This window comes from Brassica napus, unplaced genomic scaffold, assembly GCF_020379485.1.
Source record: "Brassica napus cultivar Da-Ae unplaced genomic scaffold, Da-Ae ScsIHWf_2881;HRSCAF=3665, whole genome shotgun sequence".
Lineage (NCBI taxonomy): Eukaryota > Viridiplantae > Streptophyta > Magnoliopsida > Brassicales > Brassicaceae > Brassica > Brassica napus.
The window spans coordinates 14,986-35,353 of record NW_026016133.1 but is presented as its reverse complement, the minus strand read 5'-3'; the positions used below and the strand labels follow the sequence as shown (position 1 = coordinate 35,353).

Sequence of the window (20,368 nt, the reverse complement as noted above, 5' to 3'; positions counted from 1 at the left end):
CAAACGTGCCACGTAGGTCTTGGCGTTCGGTTTTCAAGTTCGGTTTTGGTTTGGATTTTTTTTTTTGGTTTGTTAGTTCTAGAGATTTATAAACTGTTCGGTTATTTGCAAATTCAGTTTGGTTTTCGGCTATTTCAGTTTTGGTTCTATCGGCAGCAAAGGTAGAAATCAGCTACTATCTGAAAAATTTCCGGATCTAACTTGGTTTCAGTTTGGTTCTGGTTTTTGGGTAATTTAGATAATATGGATAAAAATGTTGGATAATTTGGTACTTTCAAGTTAAATATTGGACAATTTGGGTTATTCAGATAAAATTTTGAGTAATTCGTTTAATTATAAATATTTTCAGATCAAGACAATATTTGGGTAATTCGGTTTATAAACAGTATTTTTAGAATATTTAGTTATTTAGAAACTAAATATAATTGATATTTTTAAGTATATATCTAGTGATTTAACCACATGTTAAAAGTTTTTGTACTATTTGGCTTTCAGTTCGATTTTGGTTCGTTTTCGATTTTTTATGTCAGAAATCTAAGATGTCTAGATATTTATGAACAGTTCAATTTTGATTTTGGTTATTTTGGTTCGGTGCGGTTTTGTTCTTTTGTTCCGGATAAATGTACCTACACCTAGTGCGACGTGTTCAAAGTCTTTACTATTTTCCTTTTCTAATCTGAAATGATTGTACCGTTTATTCACCCAAATTATCACATTAATCATATCTACCCTAAAGAATAAGCTTGAAATGGACGTTTTTTCTTAGAAAAATAAAAGAAGAAATTAAACTTGTAAGGAACATTTTTCTCAGAAAAATAAAAACTAAAGATAAATTTGAAATGCGCATTTAAATTAGCCAAGTGTAGACCTGTTGTATGTCACATGCAGACACTACACAGCTATTCAAGTAGAGCTAATCTGTTTTCACCAAATACTCTTATGTAAGTATCATCATATAGCTTCAAATGTCAAGTGAGAATTCTGAGTAACTTCCAAATCCATCACTTTGTTCACAAAATGAGAACACTTGTATGTCTTCTCTGTCTCTTCTTTGCTCTGAAACATTGTCTTTAGCTTCATCTCCAAACCCTTAGGCGTATAACTCAAGTCGTTACCAGGTCTCATAGGATCTTCTTCAACAAGAAGCATTATGTAACTCTGTAGATAACTCTTGTACCTCGGCACAACCGTTCTTACCATGGCTTGACATATCTTCCATCTCAGCCTTTCATCCTCCACAACCCAATCTGATTGCTTTGTGTATATCTCATCAAAGCCATTGGCAAAGTCTTGTAACGTTCGTTTAATGGACTCTCGGGCTCGCTTTCTTCTCGCAGGTTGAGATTTGATGGTGAGTAGAGACAAGAGCTTTCCCCAGCTTTCTTTGACATATAGTGCTGCGTAGTAGTCTCTGTACTGCTCATGTGCACTTAACCAAGACTCTCCCATCATCTTCCCGAGATGAGTCTCTCTCAAACCGCTAAAATGGGAGTGGTTGTTCATCATAAAGATGTAAGAAAGAGCTGTTTCTTTGCTGGAACTCGACCACGCATCAAGATTCAAAGCAATCTCTCTCAGTATGTTGTAGATATGACCTATGAGAATCTCTTCTTGGTACTTTTCCTTCTTCCACCCCAAATCTATCTCAAGAATCTTGGACAAGACCGGCTTGTTCTTGTCCCCTAGTAGCTTGTTGCAGTACTCAGTCACAACACTCACAAGCTTAGGTACACCACCATCAAGAGAAGGGTTGTTTGGTCTCTGAAGCTCCACCTGACAAGGCAACTCCCAGAAGATCTCGCAGACACCTTTAACCAGGTTGCTAATCAGCTCCCGTGTTTCTCTGCGTATGTCTGAACAGAGCTCCCCTCTAAACAGCCGGTTAAACTCGGTTCTAATGTTGTCCATTGTAGAGAAACAATCTAAGAGCTTTAGCAGCTTCGGTGGACTTTTCTTGCATTTGCTGATTCTTGATCCGAACCTGAGAAGCTGAAGGAGTCCTGAGTTTGATGCTATTGCTCCAAAGCAACGCAATGGAACATCATGTACATCTTCAAACACTTGATAGCAGAGCTTACTCTCAAACTCGTAGATCTCTTTCACAGCTATCTCCATGTCAAATCTCCATTGATCTATATCTCCTTCAATGTCCTGCACATTGTCATCTTCTGTGAATGTTTTGTGTAGATACCCATTCTCGAACCGTTTCTGAATGACCCTTGTGCGGATCTTGATGTAAGAAGGTACACAGTGAGCATCTAGTCTCTTGATGATTGTCTTCAACTTTCTCATGTTGGATTCAGACAAAACCTCCTCTTCTTCGAGTATCCTCTCAAACTCTGTTTCAAGATTCTCCAACGCTGTGCAGAGACTACCACCACTAAGATAAGCACGAGCCTCGGTCATTTGCAACTCCTTCAGATGCTTTATCGAAGTCTTGAACCGTAGACCGCAAGGATGATCTTCAGGCATTCCGTTTTCAGACAAGAACTGGATTGTTTCTTCAAGCCAGGTAAGAGCAAGAACACAGCTACTTGACAGAAGCTTTAACGCTTCTCCAAGACGTTTAACATCCGAAACATAACCAAGAACATCCTTACATGACATGAGAGATCTCTCGAGTTCTTGAACCGTGGAAAAGACTCTCAGAACAGCTGATATAGGTGAAATGGTGTGACGGATGTGATCAGAGAAAGGCAAAGATCTCCATTTATCTACTTTAACATCAGCTTCTAAAGACAGCAACTTGGTGTTGATTTCTTGAAGCTTGGTTCCTGTCTTTTCAAGAACCAATGAGAATGTCTCTGACTTCTCCATCTCACTCTTCAATAAACTTCTCATTGCTTGAAGTCTCTCAAGGCTCATTGTTTGTTTGTTACTTAACTCACTAACATGATTCAACAACTTCACATGGATTTATAGCAATCCTCTGGTAGATAAACCAAATGTCTTACCAAACCCACCAAACCAAGCAATTGCCAGTGTTATTCCGATAAGCCACAACATCAAAGATTTGGTCTTATTTTAAAAGACTTGTTGACATTTTTTTAATCATTAACTTAAAGCAAAATCTAAGTCTTGTTTTATTTGTTATAGTCAGCTCAACCATCTTTATCTATTGCTTCAACCGTTTATTCTGAGTTTCTACAGTTTGATCATCTGATCAACTTTGGCCTAAAAAGTCAAATGAAATTGTCTTCTCTTTGTTGCATTTATGTGCTTAAAGCCAAAGAAAACTACAAAATAACAAAGCAGACTTATACACGAAATTCCTTACACTGGAAAATAATTAAATTTCAGTAATATTGTGGCGAAGTAAATGAGCTGTTGTTTTCTTCAGTTTAGATTTCAATTAACCAATCAAGAAAAAAAAGCCAGCAAATCTTAGGTTTAGCTCTGTCTTAGCTTAATCTCTAAGAAACTATGGTAAAAGGTAGACGTGTACATTTGTAACTAAATGATAAAATGAACTCTAACCAAAAAACTAAAATTTGTATCTGATTCAAGTTATAAAGATCCATAGTGTTTTTTTTTTCTATTTTTTTGAATGAAAATTAAATTTTATTCATAAAAAAAATACTTACAACAAGTGCGGACCTTTGTGTAATGAGCAACTCCTTACCTACTGATACTCCTAATAATTTTTGAAATATTTACAATCTTGTTCCAAATCAAAATTACATCACTCCTTTTATACTATTTCCACCCTTTGTTCTCATCAGACTAAGCTTGTTTCGGACTCCTTTTTCAATCATTTTTTTTTCAATGCTAGCAAAGATAATGGTTTATCATCATGCTTTTATCTTATTTCTTTCTTTCCATAACGCATATACCGCTGCCTGAAAAGCATAACGGATACAAAAGAGCCTCTTTCTTTCCATTGACACATCAGTAAGCAAATACTATAATTTTCCATTGACACATCAGTAAGCAAATGCATTATAGCATTCCAGCCATTAGTATAAGAACTCTGCAGGATACTTCCCATATCTGAGAGGAAAAGGAGCACTCGAAGAAAAAGTGGTTTTTCGTTTTGGGAGCACTCTTACATAGTACACACATAGAGTAGAGTGTTATTTCAAGTATCAAGTGTTATTCAAACATGACCGTATATATATTATTACTGGATGTAGTACTAGATCAGGTTGTTTAATCAAAGGTGTTGTTCTAGTTCAAAAATCGGGTGGAAAAAATGCTTTACACCATGTTATTGGTATCAGCAAAGGCTGGCTTCAAACCATGTGGGTGACTAACTCTTCTTAGTTAAAAAGAAAACATATATTCAAAAAACTCAAAAAGAGAAAAAATATTGCACCCGATTAATTAAGTACTCAAATATTTCAGTTAGTATCCAAACCGGAATGAGTATCCATAAACAAACCATGTACTCAACTTCTGTTTTAATCTGATTCTTAAAATATCTAAATCCAAAATATTATAAACAGAATATAAAATAAGTTCATATAAAATAAATTTTAGATATATGTCAGAGCTTGGTTACATAAGTTTGTAATCATAGGGGAGGCTTTTTTTTTTTGTAATCATAGGGGAGGCTCTAAAAGTAATTAATTAGTATAGTTGTTCAAGGTAGCACCATATATTTACAAAATTAAAAGTCGTTCACTTAACTGAAAGGAACTCTGACTATTATGTTAGAGGTCTCGCACTACAAGAAAACATCGGTATTCTGACGGACGTTCCGACGGAAATGAAATCTTCGGAAAATTTCGAGGAATTTCCGAGGATATTCTGAGGAAACACAAAATTTGGTTTCCTCGGAATTTCCTCGGAATATACCGACGGAATTCCGAGGAAATATCATTCCGTCGGAATATTCTTATGGAATACCGAGGAAAATTGTATTCCTCGGAAAAAACAGATGAATTCCGAGGAAATATTATAGACGTTAGAGAGCCGTTGGAGAGCCGTTGGGGGATTTTAAAAATTCCGAGGAAATTCCGACGAACTAGCCGTTGGCATCGGAATTCCGTCGGAATTTCCTCGGTCTGTCGGCAGGATTTCAACTATAAATACAAGCACCCATTTTCCTCTTCATTCACTCCATATCTTCATCCTCCCTCTCACTCTCTTTACACACGAATTTGATTCATAAAAAACATGTCTTCTTCAAATTATTTTTGTTGTTGGATCGATCGACCTCATTTGGATCCGAACACGAGATTGCTTACGGAAGAATACCAACGAGGTATAACCGAATTCATGGGGTTAGTTCACCGACAACCGGAAGCAAAAACAGGTATGTTAAGATGTCCTTGCTCTAATTGTAAGAATAAAAAGGTTATTAAAGAGTGGGATGTTTGGACTCATCTATATTTGAGTGGGTTTACACGAAGTTACAAAATTTGGTATCATCATAGGGAAACTGATTATGAACATGGTAGTACTAGCGAACCTCAGCCAGCGGTTAGATTAGAAGAACCAATTAGAACGGACGTAGATTATGGTGTAGGTACTGAGCAGATGGTAAATGATCATTTTAGAAGGGAAGATTTACCCAATGCAGAAGCTAGGAGATTTTATGATATGTTGGATGCTGGAAAGCAACCATTGTACGAAGGTTGCAGGAATGGTCATTCAGCTTTATTATCTGCTACAAGATTGATGGGCATTAAAACGGATTATAATTTGGCTGAAGACTGTGTGGATGCGATTGTTGATTATGTAAAAGGTATTCTACCTGAAGATAATGTAGCTCCTGGCTCATACTACGAGGTTCAGAAACTCGTAGCTGGTCTTGATTTATCGTATCAGGTAATAGATGTATGCAGAGACAACTGCATGATTTATTGGAGGGTGGATGAACAGCGGGTTTCATGCAAATTTTGTGGGAAGCCTCGTTATAAAGATACGAGTGGAAGAGTTCTAGTGCCATATAAAAGGATGTGGTATTTGCCTTTGACGGAAAGGTTGCAGAGGTTGTATCTGTCTGAACGCACAGCGCAACCAATGAGATGGCATGCGGAGCACTCAACAGATGGTGAGATCAGACATCCTTCAGATGCAAAAGCGTTGAAGCATTTCCAATCAAAGTATCCCGACTTTGCGTATGAGAGAAGAAATGTCTACCTTTGATTATGTACTCATGGTTTCAGTCCGTTTGGCAAGATTAGAAGACAGTATTCTCTATGGCCAGTCATTCTTACACCATACAATCTACCCCTAAACTTGTGCTTGCGACGAGAGTTTTTGTTTCTCTCGATTCTCGTTCCCGGACCAGAGCATCCTAAGAGATCACTTGATGTGTTTCTTCAGCCACTAATATATGAATTGCAACAACTATGGGCTCAAGGTGCTGAAACATACGATGTTTCGTATAAAGAAAACTTTCAAATGCGGGCAGTACTAATGTGGACAATAAGTGATTTTCCAGCAAATGGTATGTTATCTGGATGGACAACGCATGGAAGACTATCATGTCCATATTGTCAAGATAACACTGATACTTTCCAACTAAAACACGGAAGGAAAACGTGTTGGTTTGACTGTCACAGGAGATTCCTACCACCAGATCATCCATATCGTAGAAGTAGGAATTTGTTTACGAAGAATAAGAGGGTGTTTGACAGTCCACCTCCAGAAAATTTGTGGGAAAGATTTGAAGACACAACTTAGAGATTTTGGTGCAGAAAGGACGCCAGACGTCGGTGGACATGAGCGTTTTCCGGTAGATGGTGTTAGAGACCTACATAACTGGCACAAAAAAAAAGTATTTTCTGGGATCTGCCATACTGGGAAGATCATCTACTAAGGCATAATTTAGATGTCATGCATATTGAGAAGAACTTTTTTGACAATCTCATGAACACGATCCTTAATGTTCAAGGTAAAACAAAGGATAATTTGAAGTCAAGACTGGATTTAGTCGATATATGTGCTCGTTCAGAACTTCATGTTGATGAGAATGGTAGGGCTCCTTTTCCCATATACCGACTTGATGCAGCAGGAAAGGATGCGTTCTTTGATTGGATTTCAAACGATGTGGAATTTTCAGACGGTTACGCATCTAATTTGCGTAATTGTATCGACAGAAAGAAAGGAAAGTTTACTGGCTTGAAAAGCCACGATTGTCATGTAATGATGCAGCGCCTCCTTCCGTTTGCCTTCAAGGAACTATTACCACGAAATGTTCATGAAGCAATTGCAGGGATAAGTGGTTTCTTCCGCGATTTATGCACGAGATCAGTGACTCTTGAAGGTATTGAAAATTTGAAGACTAACATAGCCGTGATTCAGTGCAACCTTGAAAAGATATTTCCTCCCTCATTTTTTGATGTTATGGAGCATCTTGTTATTCACCTGGTAAGAGAATTGGAACTTGGTGGTCCTGTGCAGTATAGATGGATGTATCTGTATGAGCGGTATATGTTCCATTTGAAGAAGATGGTGAAAAATTTAAGTAGGGTAGAATAACTGTTGCGCCAAAATTAATATTATATGTTGTAGTTCTAATATTAGAAAAAAAATACAAATGCGTTTTAGGTAGAGTCGTAAAATATGTCTGAATCTAAAATGATCTATTCTATTAAATTAGGATGAATCTAAAATGATCTATTCTATTATATTAGGATCATGACTGGTGGATAAATGTTTGATCCAATTATTTACAGTTCACATTTTTAAATAATTAACTGGCACATATATATATATAATAAGACTTGGTATTTTATAATCTCCCGATGAGTAAAAAAACCTCCCTTTTATTTCTTATAACTAGATGATTACATGCGCACATGCGCGGAGTGAGTTCATATAATAATGTTTGTTAATTAAATGGTTTTAATAAACCACACACTACAGTCTTTATCGATTATAAAATGACGAATACAAATGGCTGGTATCTTAAATTTATCATAATTGTTGAAGAGTTAATGCATTACAGCTCATTTTAATTATTTTTAAGACTTCAAATGTACAAAATGAATTAAGTTTTTCGGCTAACACAAATCAAGAAATTAAATAGGCAACATCGATTGTATAATGACGAAATGGGATTAGGTTTTCTACTCTCGATTTGTTTACTATTGACTCTTCATAAGTGAATTTTATACCTCTAAAATTGTGTTTTCGTTCTCGTCTTTGTTTCACTGATATGCGTTTAGTTTATTTTTTAACTTATTCTATAAATTCGATGAATTACATAAGTGTCAATTTAAAAAAATGACATCTTTATTAGTTCCACTCCAGATACATATCTAAGAATCAAAATTTTGAAGAAAATCACAAACAAACTCTTTTAACAGGTTAGTGTTCAAATCTAATATATCAAGTTGTTATAAAATATAAGTACAAACTCGAAATATAAATGTGTGTCTAGTATATATTCACCAGTTCGGTCTTAAAATCATCTTATTCAAGAATAACAAAACAAATTACTTATTTTATTAGCCTAGGCTTTTGAGGTTTAGTTACTTAATACAAATAATAATATGTATAATACTTTACAATTCTAGTATATGTAAACTATGTATAAATAATAACTGTTTGATTTATTAAATGAAAAACCAGAAAACTTATAATAAATAGTAATTATAATAGCTAGTTAGAGTATTAGAGAGAAACAAATATTAGACGAATGTTCAAATTTCTCGTTTTTCGAACAAACTCAAAAAGAGGTGATTAGAATTTTGTCATGATATTTCACTAAAACATTTTTAGGAATAAAAATCAAGACTAAATTATTTAATCTGAATGAAATAATATATATAGTGCTTCCAATCTTAAAAACCACTTCGATTTGAAGAAGTGTGTTTTTGGGATTGTCAGAATCAAATAAGATATTAGAAACTACATATTTAAAAAATAATTTGTATACATAAAAGTATATACATAAGAGTAAATACATAAATTAAAACCAATACATTTTGTTAATTTACAATCACATTTTTGATAAATAAATCAAAACAATCATTTTATTTACTTTATATGATATAAATAAGACTTTATTGATATTGACATAGATATATAATATATTTTAATATAAATATTTATTACTGATACTTCCTACTCATATGATTTTTTAACATTTGTATATTTACTGTGACAAAAATTTAAATCGTTAACTACAAAACTTTTAATGTGAGATTTTTCAATACAAATTTCAAAATTAACATATTAAGATCTCAATAACTTTTTTTGTGTAAATTTTGAAGTTAACATATTTGTAGACTTTTATATAGTATATACTTTATTTCAAATGATATTAATATATATATATATATGAATATTTGTTAATGAGACTTCATATTCATATGATTTATTAAGGCTGGCATTTTATCCAATACCTGAACCCGTATCTGAATCCCATCTAAAAATCGAAACCGAGACCCGAACGATTATTGAATTCGGAGAGATTAGGTACCCGAACCTAAACATGTAATATCCGAACCCGAACGGATATCCGAAGATAACCAAACATAAATATATTTAACCTTATATTTCTAGTTTAGTTCTCTCATTTTATTCAAAATAATTTTATTAATGATGCACATTGCTCAAAATTAGATAATTTACATACAATTTTGGAAAAAATTATTTGTTACTCACTTAAAATACATATCAAGCTCTTGTTTTTTGCATTAACAAAAGTTCATCTAAAATTTCAAAACAACAACTAAATTAGTGTCTTTCTATTTATACAGTTTTATCTTCAAACCTATTGATAGTTTAATCTTTTAAAAATTTGAAAACCATTTAAGTTAAAAGTATATTTTAAATACAAAAAACTTAAACAATGAATAATTTGTTTATTTTTTCTTCAAAATTTAAATATTTGAATCCGACCAAAAATATCTGAACCCGAACATAAAATATCCGAACCCGACCAGAAGTGTAGAAATAGTCGAACTGGTTTCATACATTTATACTGAAATACCCGATACAAATACGAACGGATATCCGAACGCTCACCCCTACGAAATATGATCATTTGTATCTTGCTTGAGCAAAAAAAAAAGTTAAACGATTGATCATAAAAATTTCAATGTGGGACTTTTACCATTTTTAGTAATTTATAGTCGCCTTTAAAAATTCAAAATATAACATAGAAGAAAAATCTAATTTTTTTATATGCTTAATGTGATTATTTAATTTATTTTAATAATATAAAATTAAACAAAAAAAGAATGAGGGTACAAAAATTGTTATCAAATATGTATTATTCATAATCACTAATTATCATATATATGTTAATCATATTAGGCATTATGTAGTTTTTATTTAATGAAAGAATAAAATTTATTTTGTACACTATTAACTAATTTGATAGTTAGTTTAATAAAAATCCTAGTACAATATAACCTCTTTAAATTAATAATATATAAATTAATATACACTAAAAAACTCTATAAAATAATATCATTTTTTAGTCCCAACTTGAGTTTTTGGTTCAATTAGTATATCGATAAATTAATAAAAAAAATATTTTTTTGGTGTAGTTCCAACATTATTAATTTATAGAGGTTTCACTGTATATGTTTATATGGACCAACTTATTTTTTTAAGAATTATAAATATATTGTAATGTTTTAGGATTAATATATAAGGGATTTCGGTATGTACTACTTTGGGTGGAAAAAGTATTCGACTACAATCGTTGACACTTGACAGCAACCGATTCATCTATTAGATGCTTTGATTTCCCCATCCCTGATACCATCTATTATCAATAACAATTAATAGCATTTATATTCATAGTGTCAATAACTATGTTTACAAATAAATAATTATACCAACTTTAAATATCGGACTGTTGAATAAAAATATCAAATAATTCTGATAATTTTAAATTTATGGATAAATATTCGGGTAATTTGGTTAATAATAGTATTTTTAGTATATTTAGTTATTTAAAATTAAATATAATTAATATTTGTGGATATATAATTTTATTTTAAAATTTTGGATACCTATTTGGTTTGCGGTTTGGTTCCAGTTCAATTTCATTTGTTTGGTTCCAGAAATATATGATTGACTTTTTTATTTATGAATTAGGTTCACATTTGGTTATGGTTATTTGGTTCTGGATAAATGTGTCTAAACTTATACAATATCTTATATAAAAATTATGGGTGGTCATTCGAGTATCCATTCGGATTCGGTTAGTGTCTATTCATATTTTGAGTTTTCGGAGTTAAATATTTTAGTCATATTCAGGTATTTTTAAATTTCAGTTCGAGTTCGAATAACCCATTTAAATTATTTTAAAAATCTTAAAATTTATATACTAAATAATATTGATAACTAAGTCGTATATTGATATGTCTGTTGCTTTCTAATAGCAAAACACAGATCTATTTCATTTAACTGCTTTTTACATTTAACTAATTTTATGGATGAAGAACGGGTGATATTTCTTTTTTTTGTTCAACCAGGAGCGAAGTGATATTCATTTTAAATTATTTACAAAAATGTTATACCAAAAAAAAACAAAACAAACAATATATCCGTGGTTTGTCGAATTATAACGCGGATCAAGATCTACTATAAGTTAAATCGGAATTGAACATCAATTTTGATTCTTCCAACAATTCAAAAGATTAATTACAAAAAAAAAAAACAATTCAAAAGATGGATTGAGAATGAATTCACCATCGAGGGTTCAACATAAAACCCGAATGTACTAGCAACCTATGAGGCTCGATTCCAGACACGGAAATATTGATCCAAACCCAAATGGATATTTAAATGATTTATTGAAAAATGGATAGAAAGATTAGCATTTAATGGGCCGGTTTTATTATTGGGCTAAGGGAATGGGCTTGTGCGAGAGAAAGTATTATTATTAGGGCACACAGCACAAGAGAACCAGTCTGTATCTTGTTGCGAATTTGCCAAGGATTGGAGCGAAGAAAAAGACAAAAGAAGATCGGAGATGGCATCGACAGCGGCGGTTCCGTTCTGGAGAGCGGCGGGGATGACTTACATCACCTACTCAAACATTTGTGCGAATCTCGTGAGGAACTGTCTCAAGGAGCCTTTCAAAGCCGAAGCCCTGAATCGCGAGAAGGTTCATTTCTCCCTCTCCAAATGGGCTGGCGGAAAGCCTGAGAAACCAAGTAAGCTTCTTTTCTTTTCTCAAAATCATCTTCGTATCGTTCAGATCTGTTGTTGTTGTTCTCCTGGATGTTCATATTTGTTCTTGTTCTTTTCATGGATCTGATCAAGTTCCATACTGTTCAATTGTTGAATCTCTTAATTAGTCAAGTAGTTTCAAACACATGAGAACATAAAAGAGATTATTATGTTTGATCTTTTCATGTTCTTGTTATAGGGGGCATTGATCTTTGTCGTTTGTGTTTAGATTCAAGTCTATTTGAGGATGTATCAGCTTTTTACTATTTCACAGGTTATCTATTACTGTATCTAACATGTTTTGCTTCTTTTTTTTTCGACAGCTCTGCGTTCTGACACGCCTGGAGTTTGAGATTTGTAACGTTTTGATATCAAGTTTGGGGTTAATAATGGTGAGGAATGCAAGATATTGTGTACTCTGCAACATTTTCCTTCTTTGACTTTTAAGATTGTTAACAATGGAGTTTGAGTGAGACAGACCTCATTCCAATCTTGAAACTTATGTGTTATTTTCTTGCTTTACCTCTAAACTCTTTTATATTTTTCTATGCAAATAAGCAAACAATTCTATACATGTGAGTAAAAAAGTATAAAAACTCCAGCACATTTGAGTAGAGAATCAAAATCTGTCAAAAGGATGATGATGAACCATGATCATTCCCTAGGTTATTATTTGAGAAGTTACTTTGAAAAATCATGTTGGCACTTCCAACATTCATATTTACATATACATCTTTGGTTAATTAGTATTTTTAACAAGCTTATGGCGAATATACTTCGATTACATAAAACACCAAATGAAATAAATTAGTCATTAATGAGAGTTGAATAGTATAGACTGTACACAGAGTTGGATAGAAGATTGATGTAGTTAGATATTCTAGGCATGTGGGTTCCGTTAGTTCGGAATTCGCCGTAAAATTTTGGATAGGTTCGGTTTTGGTTTCTTCAATTTAAAAAATTTTGGAGGAGTTTTCGGTTTTACAGTTTGATAGGTTACAATTTTAGTTTAAACTGAATAATTTTTTTAAAAATTGATTAATTTTGGTCAGTTTGGTTTAGAATTTGGTTAGTTCGATTCGGTTATTTCGATTTGAATTTTGGTTTGTTCGGTTTGAAATTCTGGTTAAAAGATTATTAATGTTCGGAATATTTTTCTTAGAAACCGAACATACCGATTACCGAACCAAACCAAATTAGTTTTGTCACCAAACTGAACCGAATTTTTGAACGAAATTAACCGAAAACCAAACTTTTCGGTTCAGTTCGGTTAAAAAATTCCAGCACTAAGATATTCTTAGAGTTGGTCCGCATGAGGAGAGCCATTAGACCCAATAGCAGATGTTAAAAGGATAATGCGAAGATGGATTTTTTAGAAGGCCCATGAGCTCTAATCCCTCGGATATGGAACCCCTTTTTGAAGGTTTTCAAGCCAAAGTAACACCAGGTATGAATGAGATGTTGACGAAGCCTGTATCTATCGAGGAGATCAGAGTTGCAGCTTTTGGTGTGAAGGGAGCAGTGCACCCGGTGAAGATGGCTTGACAGGCCTCTTTTACCAAAGTACTGGCACATTGTGGGTCCTAAAGTGATAAAAGATGTTCAGAGTTTCTTCCAGACTTCGGTTATGCCTGAAGGATGGAACCACACTCAGCTCAGCTTATTACCAAAAACACTAAATCCTTTGGAGATGAAAGACATGAGACCCATTAGTCTATGTTCCGTCCAGTATAAGATCATCTCAAGGATTCTGTGTGATCGCTTAAAAGTGGTATTGCCTGATCTGGTTTCCGAGACTCAGGGAGCCTTTGTTGGAGGGAGATTGATCACTGATAACATTATCATAGCGCATGAGCTGGTGCATGGTCTTCGAACAAACCAGAAAGTGAGCGAGAATTTCATGGCTATTAAGACTGATATGTCTAAAGCCTATGATAGAGTGGAGTGGAACTTTGTGGAAACTCTCCTCGAGAAGATGGGTTTTGGAAGAATATGGGTTAGGTGGTTAATGTCCTGCATCAACTCAGTCACCTTTGCAGTTCTTCTCAATGGTCGCTCCCATGGGTTTATTAAGCCTGAAAGAGGAATAAGACAGGGTGATCCACTTCTTTCCTATTCATTCTCTGCGCAGAAGCCCTGGTTGGTATCCTTAACCGCGCCGAAAGTCAGGGACATCTACACAGAATTAAGCTCACTGAGAGATCCCCAGCGGTTCACCACTTGTTGTTTGCTGACGATAGCTTGCTCATGTGTAGAGCTGACTTGCCGGAGAGTGAAGAAATCAAGCGATGCTTGCAGATATATGGCTCAGCATCTGGCCAGGAGATCAACTTTACGAAGTCTTCCATCATCTTTGGAGATAAAATTCCTAATGATTTAAAAGAAGTAATCAAAGCTACACTAGGTATCCAAAGAGAAGGTGGTGAGGGTACATATCTGGGCCTTCCAGAAGTCTTCAAAGGCTCTAAGTGTGAGCTGTTAAACTTCATTAAGGAAAAGCTCGAAGGAAGATTACAAGGATGGTACTCTAAAACTCTCTCGATGGGTGCCAAAGAAGTGCTGATTAAGTGATAGCTTGCATATTTGCATTGTTTTATCCATTCATTCATAAGCATTTTCATCATATAGATTAGGATTTAGACATGTTTAGGTTGCATTTTGCATACATGAGTATATATTAGGTACTGGAGTACCACATGAGGTTATTTGGAGCTCAAAAGAGGTGAAAAGGTGACCATTGAACGAACCGAGCATGGGAGCGACCTCCCGGAGCGACATCACGAAGTCGCTGTGTCCCACTTCTCAGAGCGACCTAGCTAGAGCGACCCCGTGAAGTCGCTCGCCATATTCATCCCGTTGGAAGCCCAGAGCGACTTGCCCAGAGCGACGCACCGAGGTCGCTCGCATCTCACACCCCTCTCGGAGCGACCTCCCAAAGCAACACCCCGAGGTCGCTCGCGTCTCTATGGCGAGACGACACGAAGCGAAGCCCGGAGCGACCTCTCAGAGCGACCCACTGAGGTCGCTCCCGAAGGCCGGAGCGACTTGTCGGAGCGACATGCCGAGGTCGCTCCGCGTCTATTGTTGGGTCGATTTCTATTTTACTTAAGGGCCTTTTGGTCATTTTATTATGCACGTTTTACATTTCAAAAACCTATGTTTTAAACATCTTTTGTAGCCACCAGGGCAGATTATCTTTTGATCTATTGAGAAATACACAAAAACTCTCTTGAGAAGTTCATCTCTTGGATTTTGATTGTTATGTTCTTGTGTTCTTGTTGATTTCTTATCTATTTCTCTACATGATTAATCTGAAATCCAATATGGGTTTAAGAGGAATCATGGAGATTAGTGAGTAATCACCTTTTGAATTCATGGGTTAGGGAGATTAAGGGTGATTAGGTTAGAGCTAGGATGTTTTAGTGTAGATCATTCATATTTCCTTGCTAGTAGAGTAATCATAATGCATCTTCTGAGTTGGCCACTCAGTTGTTGATCCTTAGGCATTTCTCACCCGAAAGGTGTTCGATGAAATGCCCGAGACAACTCTCCTAGGCTTTTAGTATACTTTGCCAAAGACATTTGTTGTTAAAGGTGCTAAGATAGCTAATAGACTTGTTAGTAATGATTGCTTTCATATTATTCAACCAAAGACATTTGATGTTTGAGATATGTTAGCAAATGAGCATTCATCTAGACATAGAGCTTGCTTAGAATTGTGTCTAGGCTTAAGGTTGATAGTTTGATTGATCATTTGCCATCCTTAGTTCGATACTTGATCACCCAAGGTCTAATCCCTATGCCCATGAGTTCTCTTTTCCCTTAGTCAAGAAAGTATCATTCTGTTATTGCTTTCTAGTTTTAGTAGTAGTTTAAAACCCATCTAAATCATTGGTTGCACTTAGATTAAGTGAGTACTTGCATTCTCAGTGCTTTGATATCCCTCAGAACTGGTTCGACAATCTTTTATACTACAACATTTGTCTTAGGAGCCTTGAAAACTCCTAACATCAAATTGGCGCCGTTGCCAAATTCTGAGTAGATTTAAACATTGAGATTTAGTCACTTGCTTGAGACTAAGTCATTTTTATTTTCTTTTGTTACTGATTCTCTTTCTTCACCTCCCTTTAATCTACAGGTGTATGAACTTGAGGAGCAGGGGTCCATCAAACCTAGTTCCAAGAGCTGCAGACATCAGAGCTTTAGAGAGAGAGTGTGCTAGAAAGAGAAGAGAAGAAGAGCAACAGGCTCACTTGCAGAGATTGGACACTGATATGGAGACATACCTCAAAATGATGGCGTCAATGGAGCTAACAACTCCACAAACCAACAGCGAGCAGCTCGACCCATTGGCACTTACGACCGCCCCAACATTCATGGTCATAGATTGGGAATCCGAGCACCCGCTGTGGCAGCCAACAACTTTGAGATCAAATCAGGACTCCTCAACGTGATCGAGAACAACAAGTATCATGGCTTGGCTCTAGAGGATCCATTTGATCACTTGGACAGGTTCGACAGCTACTGTGGGTTGTCAAAAACCAATGGTGTGTCCGAAGATGCCTTAAAGCTCAAGCTATTCCCTTTCTCTTTGGGGGATAAGGCACGTCAGTGGGAGAAGTCTCTACCCAGTGACTCCATCACCACTTGGGATGACTGCAAGAAAGCATTCTTGGAGAAGTTCTTCTCTACTTCAAGAACTGCTAAGCTGAGAAACGAGATTTCCAGCTTTCAACAGAAGAACTTGGAAGGCTTCAGTGAAGCCTGGGAGAGATTCAAGGGCTACCAAGCTCAATGCCCACACCATGGCTTTTCTAAGGAGAGCTTGCTGAGCACATTCTACCGTGGTGCTCTTCCTAAGTACAGAGCCAGACTGGATACAGCTAGCAATGGGTTCTTCTTGGGGAGAACTGAGGAGGATGCAGAAGAGCTGGTTGACAACATGGTAAAGAGTGATGCAGTCTACAGTGGAGACCACGACAGAGGCAGTAGAACAGATGATAAGCAGACGAGGAAAGAGATCAAAGCTTTGGAAGACAAGATCGACCTACTCATTGCTGAAAAAAGCCACCCAAGAGCAGCTGAAGTTTGTTGGTAACTCCAAGCAGGAAGATCCACTTGCTGTCAATGAGGTTGAGGGTTTGGAAGGTCAAGAGGAGTTGTGTTTCATCAACAACAATGGTAGCTGGTACAAAAAGGAGCCCAACTTTCAGTACAACAACTACCAACAGAAATCCTATCCAAACAACCAACAGAGTGGCTATCCGCCAAGAAACAACCAGCAAGGCAGCTATCAGCCTCAGCAAAACCCCTCGTCTGGTTCCTCTGCTCCTCAAGAGAGCAGCACTGATACCTTACTGAAACAAATCTTGGAGTCTCAGACTAGAAGTGAGAAGCATGTTGGTTATGAGTTGAAGAACCTTCATTCCAAGATTGATGGGAGCTACAATGAGCTCAACAACAAATTCTCACACCTTGCTTCTACAGTCAGGAATTTAGAGAATCAGTTTGCTTCCATGAACACTCACCAGAATCGCCAGCAAGGATCTCTACCTGGAAAGTCTGACCAAAACCCCAAGGAGGCCAAAGCTATCACCCTTAGGAGTGGTAAGCAGTTACCTCCTAGAACCCTCACCAAGGATGCTGAGAAACTAGGTGAGGGGGTTGCCATCAACATAGATGATGAAGTGGTGATTGTTGATGAGAAGATCAATGACGAGATCTTGGAGAAGATAGTGGAAGCCAAAGGTAAAGGAAAGGTTGGGGAAGAGAAGAAGACAGTAAAAGATGGTGAAGTTGTTACTCCAGCAAGTGAAAGTTCTTTTGTTCCTCCTCCCTATGAACCCAAACTTCCATTCCCTGGTAGATTCAAGAAGCAGCTGCTAGAGAAGTACAAGGCTCTGTTTGAGAAGCAAATGAGTGAAGCTCAGGTTGCAATGCCCATCATCGATGCTTTCATGTTGATTCCTCAATACAACAATTTCCTGAAAGATGTTGTAGCTGCAAAGAAGAAGGAGATGGAAGGCATGATGATTCTTACCCATGAGTGCAATGCCATCATCCAGAGGCTTGATGTTCCAGAGAAATTAGAGGATCCAGGAAGCTTCACACTACCTTGTGCTCTTGGACCTATGGTATTTGAGAAAAGTCTCTGCGATTTGGGAGCTAGTGTCAGCTTGATGCCTTTGTCTGTTGCAAAGAAGCTTGGATTCACTCAGTACAAGAAGTGTAGACTCTCTCTGGTGTTAGCTGATCGTTCAGTGAAGTACCCTGTGGGCATCTTAGAGGACCTCCCTGTGAAGATTGGAAGGTATGAGATACCTACAGATTTTGTGGTGCTTGAGATGGGTGAGGAGGCTCAAGACCCATTGATTCTAGGAAGGCCATTCTTAGCTACAGCAGGAGCTATTGTTAATGTGAAGGAAGGCACGATTGATCTCCATTTGGGTAAAGAGAACATCCTCCACTTTGACATCAAGGAGAAAATGAGGAAACCAACTGTGTTCGGGCAAGCCTTCTACATTGAAGAGATGGCCACTCCTGCTGATGAGCACCTTGAAGAGTTACCACCTGAGGACGACGAGGAGGGAGCATCTCCCTCTACTCATTCCCTATAGAAGGTAAACCACCACACTCCCTTGTATATACCATTTCATTTTTGCATATTAGTCTTCTTTTCGGTATCTCTCTCTACTTGACAACACAGAGACTGTGTAACTCAAGTTTGGGGGAGGTACCAAGTATTTGATCATGTTTGCTTTGATGTTGTTTCATTGAGTCATGCATTGCATACCTATTTGCATATAAAAAAAAAAAAAAACAATCATTTAGTTTGCATCATTTGCATTTCTAGGAGAGTCTAGAGCATATAGGTTGCATTCACTTGCATTGGGAGCAATGATTTTAAATGCCTTGTAAAGAACACTACGTTGCACCTGAGTAGCTTTTGCACCTCTCAAAAAGACTTGTATGTTTCGAGCCTTGAAAACTCTTCCTGAAACTTGTTGATTGCTGAAACTCAGTCTTTGAAGCCAACTACAACCTTATTTGAACTGAACGAACTTAATGCTTCTTGCTCATGGTCCCTTGTGTACTGAGTCATGGCTATACACACTTGAGTTGTCACATCTTTTATGCCAATCTTTTTTGACAAACTCTAGTGGTAGACCACTCCCAAAACCTTCCCTCCTTTTAAGCTTTCATTGTTTGATGAGTGAGGCCTTTTTCGGAAAGTCTTACATGTGCATAATGTTGAGAGTATCGGGAACGACAATGCTTGATCTTCATTCTTGCTAGATTGGGCACTCTATTGTCTAGCTATAGGTGGGGGGTGAGTGTTGTGATTATGATTTGGGAGAAATGAAAAAGGAAAAGAATAGACTCTTTGTGCTTAAGTGAATTGTTTTATTGGGATAAGTAGAAAACCTCTAGCTCAAGTTTTGAAAAGTCTTGGCCCCCACCTAAAAAAAAAAAAAAAAAAAAAAAAAGGAAAAGAAAAAAAAAAAAAAGAAAAGAAAAAGAAAGAAAAAAAGGGGGCTAGCAAAGTTGTTAGGAGCTAAGAAATGTTTTGAGGTTGTGAAAAATCCCTTGTAGATTTCAAAGAGAAGGAGTTAAAGTTCTTAGGATCTTTTGGTGAGAGATGTGAGTTGGGTTTGACATTGGGAATGATTGTGTAATTGTATGTTTGGGAAAAGGGTAGAACAATGGAGATTGAGCATTGTATGCATGAGTTGATCCCTTTCTTAGATATATTATGTGCAATGTCAAGGCTACTTGTTTTGAGAGTAAACCACCTTAAAGATCATATGTTTTGAACCTCTTGAATCACTTGAATAAAAGCCTTCCCTTACCCAACCAAATGACTTGGACCAACTGACCATTTGCAAGAATTCACCTGATGTTTTGTGCTTAATGAATGTGAGAGTTGGTTGATTTGAATGTGTGGATGCTTGATGATGAGTGTAAGAACAAAAAGAGTTAAGATAGGCCTAGAGAAGCTAGAGTGTAATAAGAGAGTGTGCTAGTTTTGTTTCTTTTGGCTATGTGCTCCCACCTTCAACCTCTCTCCCTATGAGTTCTAGAAAGTTCACTTGTGGACAAGTAAAAGAACAAGTTTGGGGGAGTTGATAGCTAGCATATTTGCATTGTTTTATCCATTCATTCATAAGCATTTTCATCATATAGATTAGGATTTAGACATGTTTAGGTTGCATTTTGCATACATGAGTCTATATTAGGTACTGGAGTACCACATGAGGTTATTTGGAGCTCAAAAGAG

General features: G+C 36.2%; 2 protein-coding genes and 1 non-coding gene across 3 annotated transcripts; 1 reads left to right on the top strand and 2 right to left on the bottom strand.

Moving 5' to 3' along the window:
- Positions 1–838: 838 nt before the first annotated feature.
- On the bottom strand, positions 839–2,966 carry LOC106454999 (exocyst complex component EXO70I-like). The gene has a single exon (XM_013897062.3). The coding sequence runs from the start codon at positions 2,863–2,865 to the stop codon at positions 952–954; it is 1,914 nt and encodes a 637-aa protein (XP_013752516.1). The 5' UTR covers positions 2,866–2,966; the 3' UTR covers positions 839–951.
- An 8,848-nt stretch (positions 2,967–11,814) lies between these two features.
- On the top strand, positions 11,815–12,662 carry LOC125602518 (ATP synthase subunit epsilon, mitochondrial-like). The gene is made up of 2 exons (XM_048774115.1): positions 11,815–12,074; positions 12,414–12,662. The coding sequence occupies exons 1-2, from the start codon at positions 11,891–11,893 to the stop codon at positions 12,440–12,442; spliced, it is 213 nt and encodes a 70-aa protein (XP_048630072.1). The 5' UTR covers positions 11,815–11,890; the 3' UTR covers positions 12,443–12,662.
- A 4,133-nt stretch (positions 12,663–16,795) lies between these two features.
- Positions 16,796–16,902, bottom strand: LOC125602520. The gene has a single exon (XR_007334907.1). It is a non-coding gene; the product is annotated as a small nucleolar RNA R71 (small nucleolar RNA).
- Between the last annotated feature and the right edge of the window lie 3,466 nt (positions 16,903–20,368).